Source organism: Geospiza fortis, unplaced genomic scaffold (genome assembly GCF_000277835.1).
Source record: "Geospiza fortis unplaced genomic scaffold, GeoFor_1.0 scaffold130, whole genome shotgun sequence".
In the NCBI taxonomy this organism is placed as follows: Eukaryota; Metazoa; Chordata; class Aves; order Passeriformes; family Thraupidae; genus Geospiza; species Geospiza fortis.
Genome location: NW_005054300.1, coordinates 12466339 through 12487236, shown reverse-complemented (window position 1 = coordinate 12487236; position 20898 = coordinate 12466339). Strand labels below are relative to the sequence as shown.

The 20898-nt window shown below is 39.8% G+C and overlaps 1 protein-coding gene across 2 annotated transcripts in view; it reads right to left on the bottom strand.

Annotated features, from left to right (window-relative positions):
• ZSWIM8 (zinc finger SWIM-type containing 8) overlaps positions 1–20898 on the bottom strand; it is a 53641-nt gene that overhangs the window by 15427 nt on the left and 17316 nt on the right. For both annotated transcript variants that reach the window (XM_031062315.1, XM_005417231.3), the window contains exons 2-12: positions 18967–19120; positions 17702–17796; positions 12933–13105; positions 11168–11275; positions 8293–8374; positions 7565–7685; positions 7017–7218; positions 5957–6132; positions 2530–3538; positions 1604–1735; positions 914–1093 (exon numbers count right to left, since the gene is read on the bottom strand). In XM_031062315.1, the coding sequence (XP_030918175.1) occupies positions 914–1093; positions 1604–1735; positions 2530–3538; positions 5957–6132; positions 7017–7218; positions 7565–7685; positions 8293–8374; positions 11168–11275; positions 12933–13105; positions 17702–17796; positions 18967–19120 (2432 nt within the window). The remainder of the gene's footprint in view (positions 1–913; positions 1094–1603; positions 1736–2529; positions 3539–5956; positions 6133–7016; positions 7219–7564; positions 7686–8292; positions 8375–11167; positions 11276–12932; positions 13106–17701; positions 17797–18966; positions 19121–20898) is intronic.

Genomic DNA, 20898 nt, shown 5'->3' with positions numbered 1-20898 from the left:
TGAGACACCAGAGACTGATTAGCAGAAGAATGGGCACAGCTGCAGCACACATGTCCTCAGGATGAATACATTTCACTGCTCTGTGCCTGTATTCCTTCCATTCTTAACATGTGAAAGCAATAGTTTTCTTTTAGGTAGCAAGTGACTGCCAAACTCACAATCTTCTAATCAGACCATAAGAAGTACAGATAATTAGTGTAATAATTGTAGTTGGTGGATAACTAGCAACAACACACACTCTAAGGGATGGAACAACCCTGCAGTGAAAAGCAAGGTAGCTGTACATCACACAGACATGGTCTTCACTGGACACTTTTTTCAAAACAGGAATCCTCACAGTAAGCAAGGAGTGTCCAAAATAATATGTTTGTACAGTACATACGCTTGCTTGCCAGTGAATGAGGTATCAGCAAAAGCAACAATTTTCAGACACATAACAATTGCACCAATTCACCCTAAGGAATAACTTTCAAACCATTTGACTGATGCAAATATGGACAAATATGGGTATTTACAAATGACTTTGTTTTCCCCACATTAGTGAAGCAAAATGAAAACATATTTAAGATAAGAACTAGGCTGTTCTTATCCAAATAATACATGCAAAAAGATTTTGTACTCATTTAATATTTTCAGACCTATAGCTTCATGTGAAAGACCTGTTGACACATGAGGTCTGAGCTTCCTATCAGTGAAGGTAACAACAACTCAAGTGATATTGCTAGTAATTTTTTTAGGAGATCAACATGTCTTAATGGGATGTGCACTCAATTTATTTAGTTCTATTGCAATCCATTTTAAAAAAACATAAAAGCACAACCAAACTTCGGGCACTGAAATTTAAATGATGTGGGCAAACACATTCCAAGAGAACAACGTTTATGGATACTGCCTTTTTGAGATATTTCATTACCTCCAGGGCCTTGGTTGAGGCAGGTGGTCTCTGCAGCTCCAGAGCAAACATTCCTATTCGGAAAGCCAGGTTGTGGTACTCCAGCCGCTCACTCAAGACAGTCAGCAAGAAAGCAGCTTTAGACAAGGTGTTGGTTGCCATCCATGTCTGCTTGCTGGTTGACACCTTGTTTTTTTTGCCCTGTTTGAGGAGGAATTTGTCACAGACATTTTCCTAAACATCCTAAATGACTTTCTTGTCCTCTTATCCTTTGCAGTAATTATGGACAGAGGAAAGAATAAAATACATTTAGATTTTGTTCCTTCTGCTGAGAAATCTCCAATTTCAGTGGTTACCATTGACCATCATTGCTTCCCCTATGTCACCCCAACACAGTGAAAGAGCTGGCCTGTGGACAAGACACATGTTACCTATTGGACTGATGCTGTGCAGGCAGATGTCACACACCTGTCCCTTCCAAGGGAAGCCTTCTATACAACAAACACTACTTAGTGTCACTACAACTGAGTTTCCAGAAGTTTATGCTTATGTCCGACCCTCTTATCCTGAAACAGCAAAACTACTAACATTTCCAGTGATGTACACTATGAAATAGGAGACTAAGTTTTGGAGAGAATCACAAGAAACAGGGTCACCTGCACAGAGCTGTATTAACAGCAAGACTACCGATGGTTGCTGCCATCTCTCTACCTTAGTTGGTGGCTGCTCCACTTTGAGATCTGGAGGGTTGGCCAGTAGGTCCCTGGCAAGCTCTACAGTCAAGCGGCACGCCTCACTACTGTATCCGTGAGCATACAGGGCCTCTGCACAGGCAAACAGGACCTGCAAGAAGGAACAGATGGTCATGTTCAAAGCACACCACCCCGGCCTAGAGTTAGCCTGCTCAAACCACCTGTCACAAAGACTGCAAGCACAATTCTCAACTAACTTCAGCAGCAGGTATTCTCAGAGTCCTCCTTGCCTAGTCCTTCACCACCACTTCCTGAAGCACTCCCCTAAAAAGCCTTTTCTTATATGATCTAATTCCATCCTCTTTCCAAGTGCTATGAGATCAGAGAATAGCTCAAAAAACACTAAACTTCAAACTACCACTGTCTCAATGCATTGCCATTTGGCTGCTTGGTTATATAGGTGCAACCTCTCAGCACATTTTGTGGTTATTACAGGAATAAGACACAGTTTATTTAGACTGCTTCTCTGTTCCAAAGAACTTCTGCTTAAATGGTTGGATTTAAATTTTTCTTTCTGAGCATGTCTCACTCTCATTTTTAATTTCAGATAATTTTTGCCTTTTCCAAGGGTGAGACTAGGTGAAAAGCACACACTGTTTTGTCTACATTTGTAAATCCTGGAGTGTGAGATGGGACTAACTAAAACTGGGACACACTTGCAGTTAGCACAGAAACAGGGAATCAAGCTACTGGGAAGCAGACATATCCTACCACTGCATTAAGCGTGTAGATACCTTATGACACAGTTGGTTATCACAACATTGTAATTAAGCACTTTATTTAACAACATCCTAGGTTAAGTGTGACAGCTATGAGGGTGGTGAGACCATGATTTATAAAACATATAAAATGGCAAAACAGCATTCTGAACTAGATTCAACTCACCTCCATCCGGTTCTCCTGTTCCAGAGGCTTTATACCAGCAAATATATCCTGCTCCTCTTCAATTCCCCCTTCAGCTTTGTCATCATCTTCCTTGGCTACCTCTTGTGGATTCAGATAGTATACCTGGTAATCATCTTCCTCTTCTCCATCATCCCCTCCCCCTGCTGCACCATTCTCTCCCACTTCTTCTGGCTTCAGACTCACACCACCAGAGTTCTCATCTGCAGAAGGCAAGTCATCATCACCACTACCCATCTCCCCCACAGGATCCTTGGGGGCTTTCTTGACCATGGAACTGCTCCTGAGAGTAGGCTCAGGTCCCTCAGAGAAGTACACTCCACCATCCTCTTCAAAGGCATCCCTGTAGCTCCTGCTCAGTGGACTTTCAGTAAAACTGAAGGTATTGCTGGCTTCTGCCCCCAGTGCCAAGCTGCTGTCATCCAGGCTCATCTCTGCCAAGTCTGGCTCCAGAGAGCTGTCCTCGCTGCTCATACGGCGTTTCCCGCTATGTTTACTGGTCAAGCCTTTGCTCACTGGCAACTTTGCTTTGCTCACTGCAGTCTTATAGACAGCTTTATCCCCTTCTGCAGAGAGCCGCCTCAGAACCCTCTGCGGCGTTTCAGAGATGACTTTGCGCTTCCCTGTGAGCTCCTTTGGACGGACGGCTGGCTCCTGGGGAGAGGGCCGCAGCCTGTCCCCGGGCTGCACACACGGGCCCCCGGGCTCCTGGCCGTGCGTCCTGCCAGCCTCACAGGCACTTTCTGCACACTGCAACCGGCAGCTCCTCTGTTGGATGGCCTTTACCCAGCAGAACGAGTTCTTCTTGTCAGTGCTGCTATATGTAATCCCAGGAATGGGATAAGCTTCCTCCCAATTGAAGTAACAGGCTTCTACAGCTGGCTTGAAACCTTGGAAGAGCTTCTCCAGTGATTTCTTGTGCTGACCCCTCTTAACGTTATCTATGACTTTCAGCTGCCACTGTCTGAGCTGTGAGCAAAGATCCCTGCGCCTAAGAGAAGAAAGGGGACAGGTTAGGAAGCAGACACAAAGAGCACCTACAACAAACTACTCCTTAACCCACAGAACATTTCCTTCCTTTGCCTGGAAACATCATCTGCTGAATTAAGTTAATGCTAAATACAGGCAGCAGTAATAAGAAGACAGGCTGAAAAAAGCAAACAGATATATTAACAACTGAGTTGTAGATAGGTTCACGATCCAGAAACAAAACACGAACATCACCAACATGAAAGCACAATACAAACTGGGAGGTTTAAAATAAAACACTGTCTGCCCTGTTTGCTTATCTGCCCTAAATAAGGCGTTAGTGATTTGAGTCTCAGCAACCTCAGATGAACGAGATGAGTCTCAGAGTCTCAGTTCCATGGGGAACTGCCCTTGGAAACACTCATAAAACAGCTTGCAGCAGCTGTGAAACAGCCCTGTGAATAACTCCAGTTAAGATATTCACAAGTACAACCTAAATAGCCTACCCTGGGAAGCACAATGACAGACAGGACCACCTAATTTCCCCCCCAGGCATTTACTTCTTTACCCTAATGTGCCTATATAGAAGCCAACAACTTAATTTAAGCTTTAGCAGGCTGTCCTCAGGAGAACAAACTGTTGCAAACCATAGGGACAGCAATAATTGATGTTCAAGTAACTCTGAAGAAGCAGCAAGATGGCAGGACTACACAGACTGATGTTACACAGCTAGTCCCATGCCCCCATATTAGTACGGGAAGAACAAAACAGTTCTGCATTTTCCAGCTCCAAATCTCACATAGGGCCTATGCACTTGAGCAAAATAGTCTAAATGGTGATCTAATTCAAGAGAAAAAGACATTTCTAGAAATGTTACCAGGTGTCTGAATCAACTGCCATTCTGTTTCTGCCATGCATTTCTGATGTATAATCCCAACACTTAAATCCCATCAGATTTCCTAATAAAAGTTGAAAAAATAAAAATAAAAATTGAGGTGACCCAATTTAGGTGCAAAGGGTATTGGGGCAAAAGGGACTAAATGAATGGATGGACTACTTATATTTGTCCACTCAAGAAATTAATTAACCAGGAAACATACTGGTTAAGAACATGATTTTCAGAAGAAAAAAGGAGCAGGAACTACTCGGGAAGGGTAACAAAAGGATGAGAATCTGTGAAGTCTCCTTGTGATTCCCTGTAAGGACTGGGAAGCACAAGAAGAGGGTCCTTGGAGACTATTCAAACATCAAGAGAATAGGTAATCAAGCAGGAGCATTTCAATTATTCATTAGCTCGAGTAGGAGATCTAAGCAAATCTGAACTGCATCAAATAACTCAAATGTGACTATAGATAGCACAACTTCATACATTATTAAAATACTTTATGCTTCATATGTTATTAATACTTTATACTTCATACGTTATTTAAAGACTTCATGCTTTTTCTGTGTGATTTGATTGATGTTTGTGTTTATTTTAAGCCTCATTCCCAGTTTCCTACAGTTTTTGTCATCAACTCCTACACTTAGCTACTTCATGTTGTAAACTGTACAAGACAGAAACTGCATCCATTTTAATGTCCCTGATATGCCTTTCATAGGGCATTTTATTAATGTTACACAATTCAGAGAAAGCTAATTCTGTTAATGTGTAATTGTTCTGAAATTACCATCCTGTTTTCATTTGCTCTGAGAAACTTCTGAGAATTTATAGCACATTAAACTAATCCAATACATTTTATACACCACACTCTGTAGGACAAGATGTACAAAACAAACTATTATGATGTCAACCACAGTATCTCAACAGGAGCTCTGAGTACCTCCTCTGCTATTCAACTGGTGCTAAATAAAGATGGTGCTAAATAAAGATGGCAGTGACTTACCAGAGCACAATATGGTTTAGAAATCTGCAGAAGCCACACAATTTTTTCTCAGACAATTGAAAACACTGACTGAAAATCATACACTGGTGACACTGTTTACCAATACACTGCAGAGAACAACTCCCTGAGAGCACAAAGTAAGAACTGCTTCATCTCGAAATACACAATAGTGAATGACTGGGCTAAACAGAATTCCATTAAACTGCTGAATGGTTAAATATAGAAACCTTTAAAATTACTTGGTAGCTGGTGCTATCATTCAAAGAAATGTTCTCCACTGGGACACTAAAATGCAGAATTACACCCATATGTAAGAAAGGGCTCTCAGAAAACAAATTAGTCACACTACTTGATATTGGTAAAAGTAAGCAGCAATAGCAATTAAAATAAATACAGTGCTTTGAATGGTACATAGCACATAGTCCAGAAGGACTAATGGTTGAACAGGTATTGAGGTAATGATACAAACACAAGAAATCTACAGGATGAAACTGTTTAGTGTGCTTGAGTATCACAGAAATTAAAGAGAGACAGGAACTGATTCTGGAGCTCACCTCTGAGGACTAATAGTTGGGTCGAGGACAGCCAGCCTCCAAAGAACCACCATCTCATCACACATGCTTGCACAAGCATGAGCAGCTACCTCTGACTGGCCATTGCTGCGTCCCGTGTGCCCACTGGCACTGCTGTGCGACGCGGACGTTCGCACGCTGTACCACCAGCCAGTTATCTGCAGAAGAAAAGGTTCAGTAAAGCTGTGCTGTGGCCACCATCTCATCCCCTGCTCTCATTTATCTCATAATCCCAAGGAAACGGGATCTGTAGTTAATACCAGGTTTTCATTTGACTCCAAAATAATTATGGCCACTAAAGCAGTACTGGCTTGTGAGAACTAAGGGCCTCAAAATTTCTCTGGTTAGAAGGCACATGCACAAAGAACAAAACACTCACAGGACATTCACTTTCTAGAGGTCTTCACACTTGGAGAGGAAAAGTAACAAACGTGACAAAGGGAGCATTTCCTTTCCCTTGCTTAAAGTCGAGGTATGGGATGGAGCAATAAGGATACTTACACCATAACTTATATTACAGACTGAGGTCAAAGTCCTGAACTATCGAAAGAAATAGTTTTTTCTGATATTATTTTAACAAAATAAAAAAAGAAGTACTGCTTCAATCCACCAAAAGATATCTTCTGTGAAGATAACAAAAGAATCTGAGATTCTATCACACAACATATATATTTAGTTTTTATCAACATGACAGCTCATACATGATGTGCTTTGTTTAAACAAAACCAAACAGAACAACTGTAAAATAAATCACCTTGATTGGGAAGAAATCAAATCAAATATGGTGAACAAAAGAACTCAGACTCTACATATTCATGGCAGAAGAACTGAGGCATTTGGGGAATACAGTGTTACCAGGACATCACTAAATCAGAACAAGAGCAAACTGTAACATCCTTTCAGTGTGGAGAAGCACCTGCCTACAACGCACATAGGCTATTAAAATAATTGTATTCAGTCATGGGTTGTACAGACACAAAGCATCAGTTACTGTCTCTGCCTGGTTCCCCAAAACATCCCCACACTCCAAGCAAAGAGATACCTGCTCATAGTTGAGACACTGGTCAGTCAGAATCTCCAGCAAAGGAGCTGCATTGCTATCCCGCCTCTTAAACATCTCCCGCACAATGGAAAGCAAGTTCCAGATTCCTTCAGGTTCTCTCCCTCGCAGGGGACGCAGCAGACAAGCCCACTCAGCAGCAGCTGGTGGCTCAGTGGAAGACAGATACATTGAATTCACATCACTGTATATAAAGCAGAAGAATAAGGAGAAAAAATTAAATCAAGCACAGTCATACAAAATCCTGAGTATAATCTACATCCAGAAATATATTTGCCCCTCAATGGCACAGACGTGAGTAACCTAAAAGACAGAATGCATAAAGAGCTAAAGAACACCACACAAGCAAAATATTGTACAAATACAGTCTGCTCTACTGAAATAACACTGCAAAAGCTATACAAAGATACAGTCCAGAAGAGTGACCATGAAACTGAGTATCCTTCAGTCCAAAGCATACAGGCTATATGGTGAATGAATTTACAGATCACATGAACATCCCATTTTCCCTTCAATAGGAAACAGCTTACCTGAAAACAACAGGAGTAGGTCCACAGAATTTATGAAGGGTTTTCTTTATGTTGTCACTCAGAGTAGATTCATCTAAGTACCAGGTGCTTTGATCTGATGCAGAAGGTCCAGCAGTGGGATCTTACAAATGAAAAACACATTTACAGTCTGCAAGCTTTGAAGATACTTTATGTGCCCAATCACAGAGTACACAGGCAGTGCTACCCAAGGTATTTCACCCATTGCTGAACACCCTATTCAGAATTATCTTTAAATGTTACCGTAACATTACCTTCAACATTAACGACATTCAATTAGCAGATTCTTCTTGACCAGAAGGGTAATTCAGCACTAAAATAGGAATGCTCTAACATCTCTGGTAACCAACACTTATGTAAGCTACCCCAAATCTCAACTAACCCAGTCTAGTGTTGTAAACAGTCCAGTTTTAAACAGGAACTTGTCCCCTCCAATCAACATTCCCAGGAGTCTAGACTTAATACAAATTTTAAAAAACCCACTTTTGTTAGGAAGTGCATTGCCTGATGCACCGTTGCTCTGCAAGCTCTCTGAGGTGCCTCTTGTTGTGCCATATATACATGTAGGTGCCAATACTCATCCCTTTTCCTTTATTTCCATCTGTAATCCAAGCCACTGGCTAACAAATCAGTTCAGAAACCTGAAGCAATGGAATAATTCTCTTCCTATCTGTGATACAGACTCCTGAAATGAGAAGTATTAAAATTACCTGGGGCTCCACACACTGTGTTGATGGCAGTAGACTGAGAAGATAACAACTCGTCCAGCAAGCGCTGAGCTGTTGGAAGAATCTGAAAACATGAAGCAAACTTTGAATATACACAGTATTTCTTATCCTGCTACACCTAGCCAAAGATCATGACTGAAGCATTCTGGCAATTTCAAGAGTATGGAATAGAGAGCTACGTTTTCAGAAAGGACGACAGAGGGTGCTAAAGATCACACAACAGCCACGAGCTGTGACACCTCTCTCACAGCCCATGAAAGGCTCACCTTCTGCAGTCACACACTAAGAAGTTAGCAATAGCATCACAATTTATTAACTCATCTCTCATTTCTTGTGGAATAGGAGCCTACAGAAAGTAGATACTGCAACTAATTTTGAGAGTTAGGGAAGCCACTGCTGTCAAGGTCACCATTTTCCTGTACTTTGAAAGATCTTTACTTCTTGTTCCTAAATCATTTGTCTAAAACCCAAGCAAACAGGAGCAGGGAGCAAACTATAAAATACATGTACACATAATTTTTGGGGTCGACTTTAGCTTATTTACCATCCCGTTAAGAAAGGGATTCAGTAGTACATTAATGCAATTTCAGCACTAAACCAATCATAACTTCTGGACCAACTCAAAGCATAAGTAGAGAAGGTTCACACCGATTGTAAAATCCTACGCAGATATACCCTTAAAATGCTATTTTTGAAAGAAAAATGCACAGTAGAAAGAGTTTTTTTCCCCCACGCTAAGTCTGAAAGTGTAGATCCATTTAGCCTTTACTATGTATGCACAGACCATGCAAATTGTTAATCCACATAATTAGGATTAAAATGACTTGCAACAGAGTGTCTGATATCCCCCAGTTCTCTCCATACAACAGCTGAGGTAAAAGATCACTCTTATTGTAAAGAAAGGCACATTCAGTACACCTATCTTTCCAAATACTACAGATACATCTCAAACAGATGGAAGAAAAAATTGCTTCATAAGGATATTTTGCATTTCAATCACCTAAACAAATTCAGCATTAGGCTATTTTATACTGTTTTCCCACTACTACATATTTTAAGAAAATTCACAAGTCTCAGCAGTGTCACGCCTTAAGGCTGAAGTACCAGGGACCTGCAGTTACTCTCCTTTAGTCTTTTTTGCTAAAATATTCATGCTTAATTGGCATAGGAATACTGGTTTCATAAGGGGAAACAGCTCTTGGGCGAAGAACTAGGTAATGAATTCCAGCTGCTTTTCCATGATTTTCCTAGATACAGAAAACACCTTCTACAGAGATTCTGAAAAGCATCTAGCTGCATTCCTACAAACCACCATTCTCTTACATATGAAAGTAATTCAGCATTATAATACTGTATCACGTCATTCACAACTGGAAATAAGGATAAAATAAAATCATGTGTACAGTCCACTCTAATTCTACATCATGTAGTCAAAATATGGGGTCCCAAGGAAACAGAGTATCTATCTCCACCCAGAAATCTTGAAGACCAGGAACAAGACTGTTGAAAGAATTTGGCCTTTTTAAAGGAATTGCCTTTTTAAAGGAATTACACACATAGGTTAAGACATATCTCCCAATAAACCCCAAATTTTTCTGTTGGGCAGCATTCATCAGATTATCTGGCAAAATCGTAATAATTAATTAATCCAGATGTCCCTGATGCACAGCAGGTACACGTGACCAAAGGAGAAATAAACCCTGCAGAAAGGAGCAGACAGACACAGAATTTCTGAAAGCAAACATGCCAACTCACATGCCATTCAGGAAACAACCACAACCACTACTAGCCTTTCTCAGCCCTCCCCTATTAAGCACCAGACTCTACCATAAAGCTTAGTCTGAGAAGAGAAAAAAAGCTTTGCCTGTTACATAATGCAGCAAGAAGCACACACTACTGGCACTCATCTCTCAGCAACAAAAAAGCAGTATTTTTTTATCACTTTCATATTATACAATTCCTCTATTTCCTCTCATAAGAAGATCAGTATTTCTGTAGGAAATTTATAGGAGATTTTAGCAATAGAATATCATAGTGTCCTAAGCAAAAACACCATAAGATGAATTTTAGGCACATGCTTCCAGTAATCTAACTCCTACTTAAAAGGAGTGTGTTACAAATGCACTGCTGAAATGTGACAGATACCCATGCAGGTCAGTTTTTCTCAACCTCCTTTAGCTGAACCAGCATAAAGTTGCCAAGCTCTTGTAATTTTAAAGCAGCCATTTCACAATCACTTGGGTATTCTTGTCTATTTTGTGCAAACATTTTAGGCAGATGATACAAATGACCTGACCCTGAACAACACAGATATTTAAGGAATGAGAGAGCAGACTTAGCCTTTGACTAAAAAAATGTCATGCCTATTATACTGAATGATTCTTATGAATCACCAAGAAGCCACACTGGGGGAAGTCAAAAGGTTACCAGTTAGGTGCATTAGAAAGTGCCCACTTAAGGCACATACAGTACTTTATCTGGATAGTTCTCTCCACTTAGCTAACCAAACACACAAAAAAAGAAACAAACTGATCTGGGTTGACCTAAGTTTTCAACAGTCATTAACTGATTTACTGTGCTTGATCTTTCACAAGCTTAGCATATATTCATGCTGATATGAATAGCCACTACTCTTCTTTCTCCTTTTCAGACACTTCTAATCTTTCACTTGGCAACAGACAATTGTCGAATAATAGAATAGCAAAACTGAAAAGAGCAAGAACTGAATGCCTTCCCAGCAGCACACAACTGAATAGCATAACTGGTTATTTTGCAACAAAAGACATCACATAAATTGACCCAGAATAAAGATAACTGCATTTAACAAGTTGTCAATCAGATGATGGTCCCCACTTACCTGTTGTGGAAGTTCACTGATTAGGTACTGAGCAAATTTTTGCAACTGGTCTCTTTGTAGCCGAGACAAGGACTCAGAAACAGGTGCTCGTAAGCACACTGCAGATGCCTGAAGAAAGAAAAGGACACAAAAACTACCATTAATGAAGCTGTGTCCACCAAACTGATGAAGTGTCACAAACACTTGCTATGCTGATGCATACCATGCTTGGTCTTGATGGCCAATTATTTTTTCTCTGAATTATGTAGTGTCTTGCAGATAAGATGCAAATAAGCTGTCTAGGCTTTATAAAAACTGGTTTTAAGTGTTTTTTTCAAGGAAAGTGCTGTAACAGCTGTGCTTAAGATCTGTTGTTGCTAGCAATTGCAGAAATACTGGCAGAGACTTCACAAACAAACCTCTAAAATAGGACATTATCCCTTAAGCTTCTGGCAAACGAACCAGCTCTGTGGGGGACTGTTTCACAGAATCACCACCATCTCATTTATCTCTTTAGAGTTTTCTTAATTCAGTCTAAAAATCTCTTTCCATATCTTAGAACAAATTAGATTATAAAAAAACCTCACCACTAGCTTCTTAACCTTTTCCACTCCACATAACAAAAATGTCCCACTTAAAATTTAACCCATACACAGTCAAGAGCAGTTTGATAATAAAGACACTTCTGATATTGTCTTGTCTACACAGAGCAATATACCTTCCCTTGTAACTTGCTAGTGTCAGAAGTCAGTTTCTACAAACCTAAAAATACTTTCACTGTCACTTTTCAGGTGAAGAAAGGATAGGAGGCAAAAGAATGATTTTTATCTTACACAGGGTCCAAACTTTGAGTGTAAATAATATAAATGACAATTTGTTTTTTAGCCTCATTCTCCATATCCACCTTTTAAAACTCAAACTAAAAATTCAAAGCAGAACCTGTTTTTTGCCAGCTGTCCAGTCCTAAACACAGAAAGTATACCAATATTCTGATTATTTCACAAGAGTATAAATTCAAGCCAATTACACTTGTCCATTGTGAAATACTAACAAGCTTCAGCAAGTTATTAGAACTTATTAAAGAATCTAGAGTTGATCATAAGCATGTTAGCTGTAAAATCTTCTGTGCTTACCATAATCAAAACTTAATCCTTTGTGCTTCTCAGTTTCCCAAATTCAATTTATGCAAGACCAAACTCTCAACTAGTTGTATTTCATGTTGATTCTACGCATTTTCAACTGAAGTTGGTTAGGATATAAAATGCCTACATTTTGCTCTATGGAAGGCCACATAGATTAAAGCAGTAAAATAAAAACATAAACCTGACTGCTTGAAATCTTCAAGTCAAACAACAGTTAAGTGTTAAAATGAACTGGTGAACATAAAGGCCAACGGTGATCAAAATTACTTTCCTCCTGCACTCTGATCAAGCAACATAAAGAGTGGGCTTTCAAATCCTGTACTTACAAAGACTTTTCATAAAAGAAACTATTCGTGACCTTCCACTCTTTTCAGAGATGAAGAAACAATGAGTGATTTTAGCATTTAAATGAGAAATAGGAAGGGGCCAAAATGCACTCGGTATCTACCCTTAGAAATCTGCACATTACCAAAGACAGTCTGCATTTTAGGGCCTCACACAATTCAGCCTGCAGACCGCAACTGCAAGCAGACATTTGCACAATCTGCAACCAAAAGGAGTGTCAAGAGCGACTTCCCTAAAGAGTGTGTAGTGCACAGAACTGTCCTGAGGAGAAGGGAGGAGGAGCTGTGCTGGATGCCTACATTGTGGATGCGGAAGAGGCAGAGCGCCACGACGTGAGCGCACCACTTGGCCCCGGCGCCGCAGGTGCAGCTGCACGACGTGATCCGGCACCGGTCAAACATCACCGCCACATTGTACGCGCCCTTGGGGGGCACCATCTGCGGGGGCACCACGGTGGCACTCAGATGGAAACCTGTGGAAATTCACAAGTGCAAAGTTACTCTTCAAATGTTTGGGGAAAAGGTTCACCAGAAATACAGGTGAATGCTATTTAAACACTGAAACAATATGTCTGGCAACATCATCCATGTAAGGATGGACATGCATCTATAGTCTCCAGCGTTTCTTTCGTCCTCACCAACTATGCCTAAACATTAGCAGAGAAGCATAATGCATTGTAAGAGACCCCAACATACCAGCTTTTAGTACATTAATTAATTTCTCTTATTATTTAATAGAGAAAAGTGGAAGTGGACAAAGTCATCCCTGAAAACAGTCAGGTTTTGTTTACAGGGTCAAAGCTAGACTATACATACACATTTTAGGCATAACTTCTGTGCTAACTCTGGCAGCAGTGCAGAACGGGCCAGGTGACTTGTTTGGAATTATTTTCAAGTCAATCAATTTTCACAATTTCACAGTCAACCTAAGAAGGCAGCACTTAACCTGGACACTTTCACTTTGCGGCTTCAGAAACTACCCATTTGTCATCGATTATGCACCTCCTTGCAATTTTGTTAATATCCCTTTCTTACAAATCATGACCTCAGAGAAAAAACCAAAACCTCTTGCTTAGACTAAAACAACGTAAAGGAGAAATTTTAGAAATAACACTTGAATCTAGCCCCATTAATCAGTGACCATAAACAAATAAATTATGACAAAGGACTTTAAGAAGGCTTAGCTTCATGTAAACTCATGAACAGTGCTTATGAGTTGTACTCATAATGCAGCCTCCTCTGGAGATGTTGCTCATCCAGAGGAACACGTATGATAAGGAAATGGCCAGCAGGAGCATGATCTTCTACCTGTCTTGAAGGTGCCCATCAGCAGTTAGTAATCCTCTACAGCAATGAGTATCAGCCTCAGATCCTTTCTGCTAATCTGGAATTCAGTTTTCACAAAGCACAGAAAGCAGCGGGGCATCAAAGTCATAACCAAACTTCAGTCCAACAGTCTACCTTAAGTGCAAAAATATGGCTTGGGATAGATAACAGCTTTTCCATCATGAGGACAAGGAAGTAGATTATAAATCCACACTACTAAGTTTTTATTATGATATCATGAGATAACAAAAACAATGGTGTTCAGGAGCGCACATGACCTGCTAAATTTATTCCATTTAAAATAATGTGCATCATTCTCCTCCTCAAAATATAATCCCCACACCAATACAAATTTGCTCTTACCTTGCTTAACCTATTTGTCCTGTTCACCACAATTCAAATCCTCTCCCTGATGGGAGTGATTATTTTGATTAGTACACATAATGCCACACAAATTCTTCAGCCATTTTAGCAATTGGAACAGAATCAAAACAAGGGAAGGCATTCACACAAAATTACTGCACTGCTTATTACCAGATACAGTTCTAATTTATGTTCCACATTTGGTTAATACAACCCAAACAGTTCAGCTAGTCCTTCTGTTATACTAAAAGCAACTCAGAGTAAAGCTCTGACTTTCACATAAGCAAATTAGGAATTTCATGAGTCGGAATTGTAGCAATTCTGTTACACTGCAACAAAAGAAATATACAAAAGGTGTTAGAGAAGACTGGATTCCAGCTCCAAGCCCCTTCCATGACATTCCTTTTTGTATACAAACACAGTTAAATGATAACACAACAAGGGAAGAACACTTACAAAACAAGACAAAATTTAAGGAGTTTAACATGACATATCACAAGCTTCAAATCAATCTGTAGCTTGACAAACATGTCTGACACTTACAATGCTAATTCAAGCAGTACTGCCCAGTATATTCTTTTGCAACACCAATCTTGCTGTACTTAATTGTTTGTGGGATGGCACAGGAAAGTATATGAGGAAAGCAATCTGGATTATAATTAATGGTTTCTTTTACCAGGAAAAATGAAAAGAATCACAGAATCTTTGAGGTTGGAAAAGACCCATAGGATCATCAACCTAAGCATTAACCTGGCACTGCCACATTCACCACTAAATCATGCCCCCATGTTCCACATCAAGTCATTGCAACATGGCTTTCTTCATCACTGTTGTGATGTAGGAGCAGTTCTGATGCCTCTACAACAGTAATAGAAAACACACATCTCTGCTTAGAATTTAGGAACTTTTGGGGAAAAAAAAAAAGGGAAAACAAGAGCTGAACAAAAGTTTTTACATGGAAGGCATTTTTGGACAGTTGTTTGTTTTAAACCAAGACATGAGAACCGCTAAAAAGTGGAGACACTATTGAAGGAGAAGCCAAGTTAGAATCCAAACTGAACCTGCTGCTGCCTTCCTCAGCTGTTAAAAAGAAACTAAGACTATGATAAAAAAGTCCCTGAAATCTACAACACACCTGTTTAAGAACAGCAATAGTGTCTTCAGTGCAACAATGTGGGTATATGACTGCTACAAAGAGAATGGAGGGAGAAGGTCTACAAAAGCCAATTCCATGTGTATATACAGCAGAAAGCTGTAAAAAATTGGGGGTTTGAAATGTAGTGAAGAGGTGCTACTGTTCAGAAATCACAGATCTGAATATGCATGTAGACAAAATGACTAAGATTATTTATGGTTAAAAAATAAATCTTAGACTACAAATGGAAATGGGACAAGAACTACACAAAGCACAAGTCAAGATTTTTCCTACTGAACACAGTATCACAATGCACTGCTCAATCCCCCTCCAAATCAACTCCCCCCTCAAGGGCTGCTTCATTTCCTGTGTATCTTCTCCCATTTGTCAGTGTATGAAACTCAATACTGCAACTACACAACCTAAAACCATTTGCAGTGGACAATGGAAAATACATTCACCCCCACCTCTGCTGCCCCGCTTCTGGGCTGCTATCAATGGAGGGGAAAAAAAAACCACGATTAGATACAGTTTTTCTCCTAAGGACAAGGCAACCTCACTATTTAAACAAAGTTTCTTCCTTCCCTTCCACACACATAATCCTTTGTCAAGAATCACAGATGCCTCTATCTGTACTTGAGAAGTTTTTCCCCTGTATCACTCACCACCTCCTCTTTTTCCCTACTCTTCTGCTCCCCCAAACACAGGTTTTGCATTAATATTCCCAGCCTTTGTTCATGTACATTGCTTTACACCTCCTCATCTTTTTAATGTATTACTGAAACAAGTGCTGACCACAGTCTTTTACTGTCTATCAAATATTTTGCTCTTTTCTACTGTCAAAGTCTCAGGAATCGCTGAATTTCAGCAAGCTGCTTTTTAACTCATTTTCTCTGCCTCAAACATTTGGCTTCCTGAAGTTTAGCAGGCTCCTCAGAGGCCTCTCTCAGCATTTCAGTCATGACATTGGAAGATTATTAATGACCTCAAAAGTCAGTTTAATCCTATTTAGCAAATTTTCCAAATTCAATGCTGACATTCCAAAATTACTATCTGGTCCCACTGACACTATGCAAGGTAATTTTAACTCAATCTGACTTAAGTACAAGGAATCTCTTCACTTCCATTCCAAGAATTCCTCCTATTGCTATTACAGTAGACACTGGCCTAGGTAATACCCTTTCAGAAGCTTTACCCTGTATTCAGGTAACAGTTCATGCAGTTTGCCTATCTCAAAGGCCGTCTCTTTCTCTTTTTGGTCTCCCCAAACTTTTATAGCACACGTCCCTTTCATTCACTTTCTGAGGGCTCTTTACCTAAATTTATTCATTTCCCTCATCACTCAGAGTTAAGTATTCCTGGTTCTAATAACTAAACAGGCCCACAGAAGCTTCTATCCCTCATCACATCAAAATACAACAAATTTCCTAAATTTTCTTCTTAACATTATACAGTTTTTTATATTATCATTTTTCTTATTAGAACAGGCTCACTTCCCACATGCTGAATAATATTCTGATTCTGAAGCTCACACTTGCAGGAAAAAAATCTGCATGGGATGGACACAGCCCACCTTGACATACTAGCAGTACCTTCCTTTCACATAATGCCTTCTGGTCAAACAGCTGCCACTGAAAAAGCTATCTCAATATTCTTCTTTGCTTCAAAGGATTTAATGAAAAAAACAGAATCCAATTCTTTGTATAGATAAAATTAGCTTCTATAGCCAAAATATACGAAAAGAACAAGACAGTAGGAGAAGCTATAAAAGCTACTGTCCAACAAGAAGGATTTCCATCTGCCAAAATACTACATGAATAACTGTACAATTAATAAAACTCTTTTGTTACAAGAATAAACCTAGCAAACTTCCTCTGTGCCATACAGGTACTTTAGGCATTGGTCATTTGATCAGACAGCTAGAAAGTCAAGTTCTCTTTAGCAATGAAGAATTTAAGCATTATGGAGAAAAAGGTATCCTATACAGTTTTTTGGAAAATGCTAAGACACATTAAGGATCAGAACATTTCTGACCTTTCAGTCCATTTCACAGCTGAGCTGGTTGAGGCCAAAATAAAACATAGCATTTAGCTCAACACATTACAAAGAATACATTTGGCAGGGAGTTTCAGCTAAGATGCCAGACAAGCTTGTTTTGAGACATGGTCACAGCAGTGCTGTCCCATTGCAGATATGATTTTGGGACTCTGAAGTATCTGGAGACGTGGAGCTGCACTGTCCTTACCTATCTGGAGAGGGTCTTTGACAGCCCTGACCCGGAAGAGCTGCTCCCCTCGCTGGAACTCATCTGCACTGCCATTCGCCAAGCACGAGTACAACCTGCGAGACACAAACACAACGTGTCAAGATCATCTGCTTTTGAGAAACTTCCCAGTATTATCCTCTTGGCTGACATGGCTTTTGAAAAACCCTTGCTATCTTGAATACAAAGTCTAGGTCTCTCCTGCCATTTCAACATTACAATTCCACCACAAAAATCACTAGTCTCTTCCTAACTGGGTTTGTGAATAGCCACCAGCAGTTTTAGGGATGTCCACCTAAGGCTCTGAAATACAAATTCATTCATAGTCTAAAATTAAGCCTTCATATAGTATAGTATAGTTCAAGGTCTAATGTTAGCATGCCACAGTAAAAACTCCTTCTAGACTAATTATCTGCATGCTCTTGTGAGGTTTTTTTATATCTGTGTTCATCAGAATAATGAGCATGTACAACCAGCTGGTTCACTCTATTCCCGAGCAGGTGATCTTACATCAGTACTCCTGACACTACCTCCCCCAACTGATACCTGAACCTTAGACAAACATATCCAAGAACTTTTAGCAAGATTCTTTCTAAAAGAGTGTAGTATCACTACTTGGCAACAAAATTCTGAATGCACAGTTACATGGGTAGACCTCCTGTAATATAAAAGATTCAGCAAAGCTTAGAAATTAGATCTAAAAGCAGAAAAACTTTGACTATGTAGTCACATAGTTAATGTGGAAACATAAGAAATATAGTCATCTGACTATATCAATTCTGATCACTGATGTGTTCAGCAAATTCTGGTTCTCCTATTTACACAAACAAAAGGATTGCACAGCACACTAAGCAAGCCCTCTTTGACAATTTCTGAAACCAGTTAAAGCTCTGACTCCAGCAACAGGTTCAAATTGGAAAGATGATTTTGTAAGACTAACATAAGGACAAAACTCCACAAGCTAGCCTAGCCTACTGTTAGCCAAATTAAAGGATGCATTTATTTTGTTATCCTTCACAGAGAACCTAGACATCTACTTGGCTTTCCTGGCACATATGCAAGGCAGCTCACCCCAGAATAAAACCCCGTATCACAGCATATCCCACAGTAATCTATCCATGTATTACGAAAGGCACATGAGAGCCACAGAAGCACCAAATATACAGGACATCAAAAGGACAATGATTCTCCTCAAGTGAACAAAATCTTTTCTTAAGCATGAGTGAAAAAGAAATAGTATTTATTACCTGATATCCTCCTCATTTTCTGGGAAACTCCAGAAGGCGATTCGAAGCTGCAGTTGTTCAGGCACTGGAGGATAAACTTTCTCCACCACCTCAAATGGAATGTGAAATGCAACCTGTTTTGCAGAGAGTTCCACCAATGGGATCACCAGCCCATCTAGAAAGACAAGAAACAAAACACAATTCGCCATTCAGAGAACAAAACTTGTGAGAGGGTAAAGATGTCAAAGCTCTTCCAGCTTCTTTTTTATCTCACTTCTTCCACCTTCTCTTTTCTCTCTCGTTAAAGACCATTTTTGACAGATAGTAAAGTAGCACAGAAATCTTTTGAAGAGTTTTGAAGAGTTGTCTCTCAACTCTATGATTGTTTTCAACCACTCAGGGCACAAATCCCAAAAAAACAGTCCTTGGCCAAAAGAGCTGCATCAGCCTAGCAGTTTGTCTCCCGCCAAAACTGACATTGTTTAGAAAGACTTAATGCAACCAAGTCTTTTCCCACACATTTCTGTCACAATGTGGCAGTGACATCCCGTGAATTCCAGTAGTCTACACAAAGAATTAGTCCAGCATATATGCACAAGCAGCAATGGAATGGTTATCCAGGAACCATAGTGTTAACTTTTTTTGACAACACTGAGTATTCACCTATTTACAAGGTTTTAATTTCAATTAGTATTTGTTGGTTTATTTCCTTCACCACCACCTTTCATATGATATCTGCCTTTATACTTCAAGTTTCTTAGAGAAGCAACTGGGAATTCACGTGTCAGCGCAGTGCTGACTACACAAAGCGCATGAGGATCTTAAGGCAGTAAGAGCTTTATATAAATATATTTAACCATCACCTTTCTGCCAAACTAACTCCACTTTTTATGTTTTTAACTGCAGATGAAGATTTCTTATCATCAGACTGTAGAACCCTCGTGTTTCTGCTTTGCTCTGACCCAGATTACACTTTATACAAAATGCCAGACTTGTCATATCTGCAGGTACATACATCCCTGCTGTACTGAGCTCACATCCTGACCCATCACCACATCACCTTGGTTCCCCCATCTTCCAAACCCTGATGCCAAACCCCTAATTAATTCAGATATTTGATGTTATGTCTCTTTGCCTCCCTCCAGCCACTAAAACACCACTGGAAGCCAGGATGTAAACGAACTTGGCATTCAGCTTCCCCTCCACACTGGCCTCCAGATAGCATATCCAAGGAAAACTTAAGCCCTGATGTCAGTCAGCACTTTCTCACCCTCTGCCTAGAGACACCCTCCAGTCCCAGCAGCTGGGAAAGACAGGAGAGGAGAGGACTTTGAAAGTGCATGCACACAGTAAAGCAGCCAACATTTCCCCCAGCACTGAGCAGACCCAACAAGCAAAAGGATTACATAAGTATGGAAAAACCCCACAGCTTTCAAACATCCACATTTAAGATTTTTTTGCAGTGAAATTAGATTCATTAGTTACTATTCCCTTCTCCCAGACAGAGTCAGTCTTTTGCCATTGGGGTTGGTTCTCCACCACCAATGATTTTTATTCTATGTTATAGATCCAGTCTCTATTTTACAGTGCTATAATCCCCTTCACAAATGTGAGAGAAGCAGAATATAAAATGAGTGAAATCGGAAAAAGATGTGCCCCTTTCTCTACAGCTAGCAGATAAATAAGCTTTTAGCAGAAAACTAATTTGATTTACACTTTCGACAACCAAAACAGGTGTAAAGCTTTCATCAAGTCACTAAAAAATATACTGCTTTTAATTAGTCCCTATAAAGTGTATTGTTTCTAATTAGTGCAACAGAGTCAAACTAATATCATTCCTGCTGTTACAGTAATAGTAGATACTGCAGAAAGTACAAATTGAGGCACTTTCATACTTGAAATTACTCTGAGCAATGAAAGGAGAGGTATTTTCCATGGTTTAAAATGTCTTTC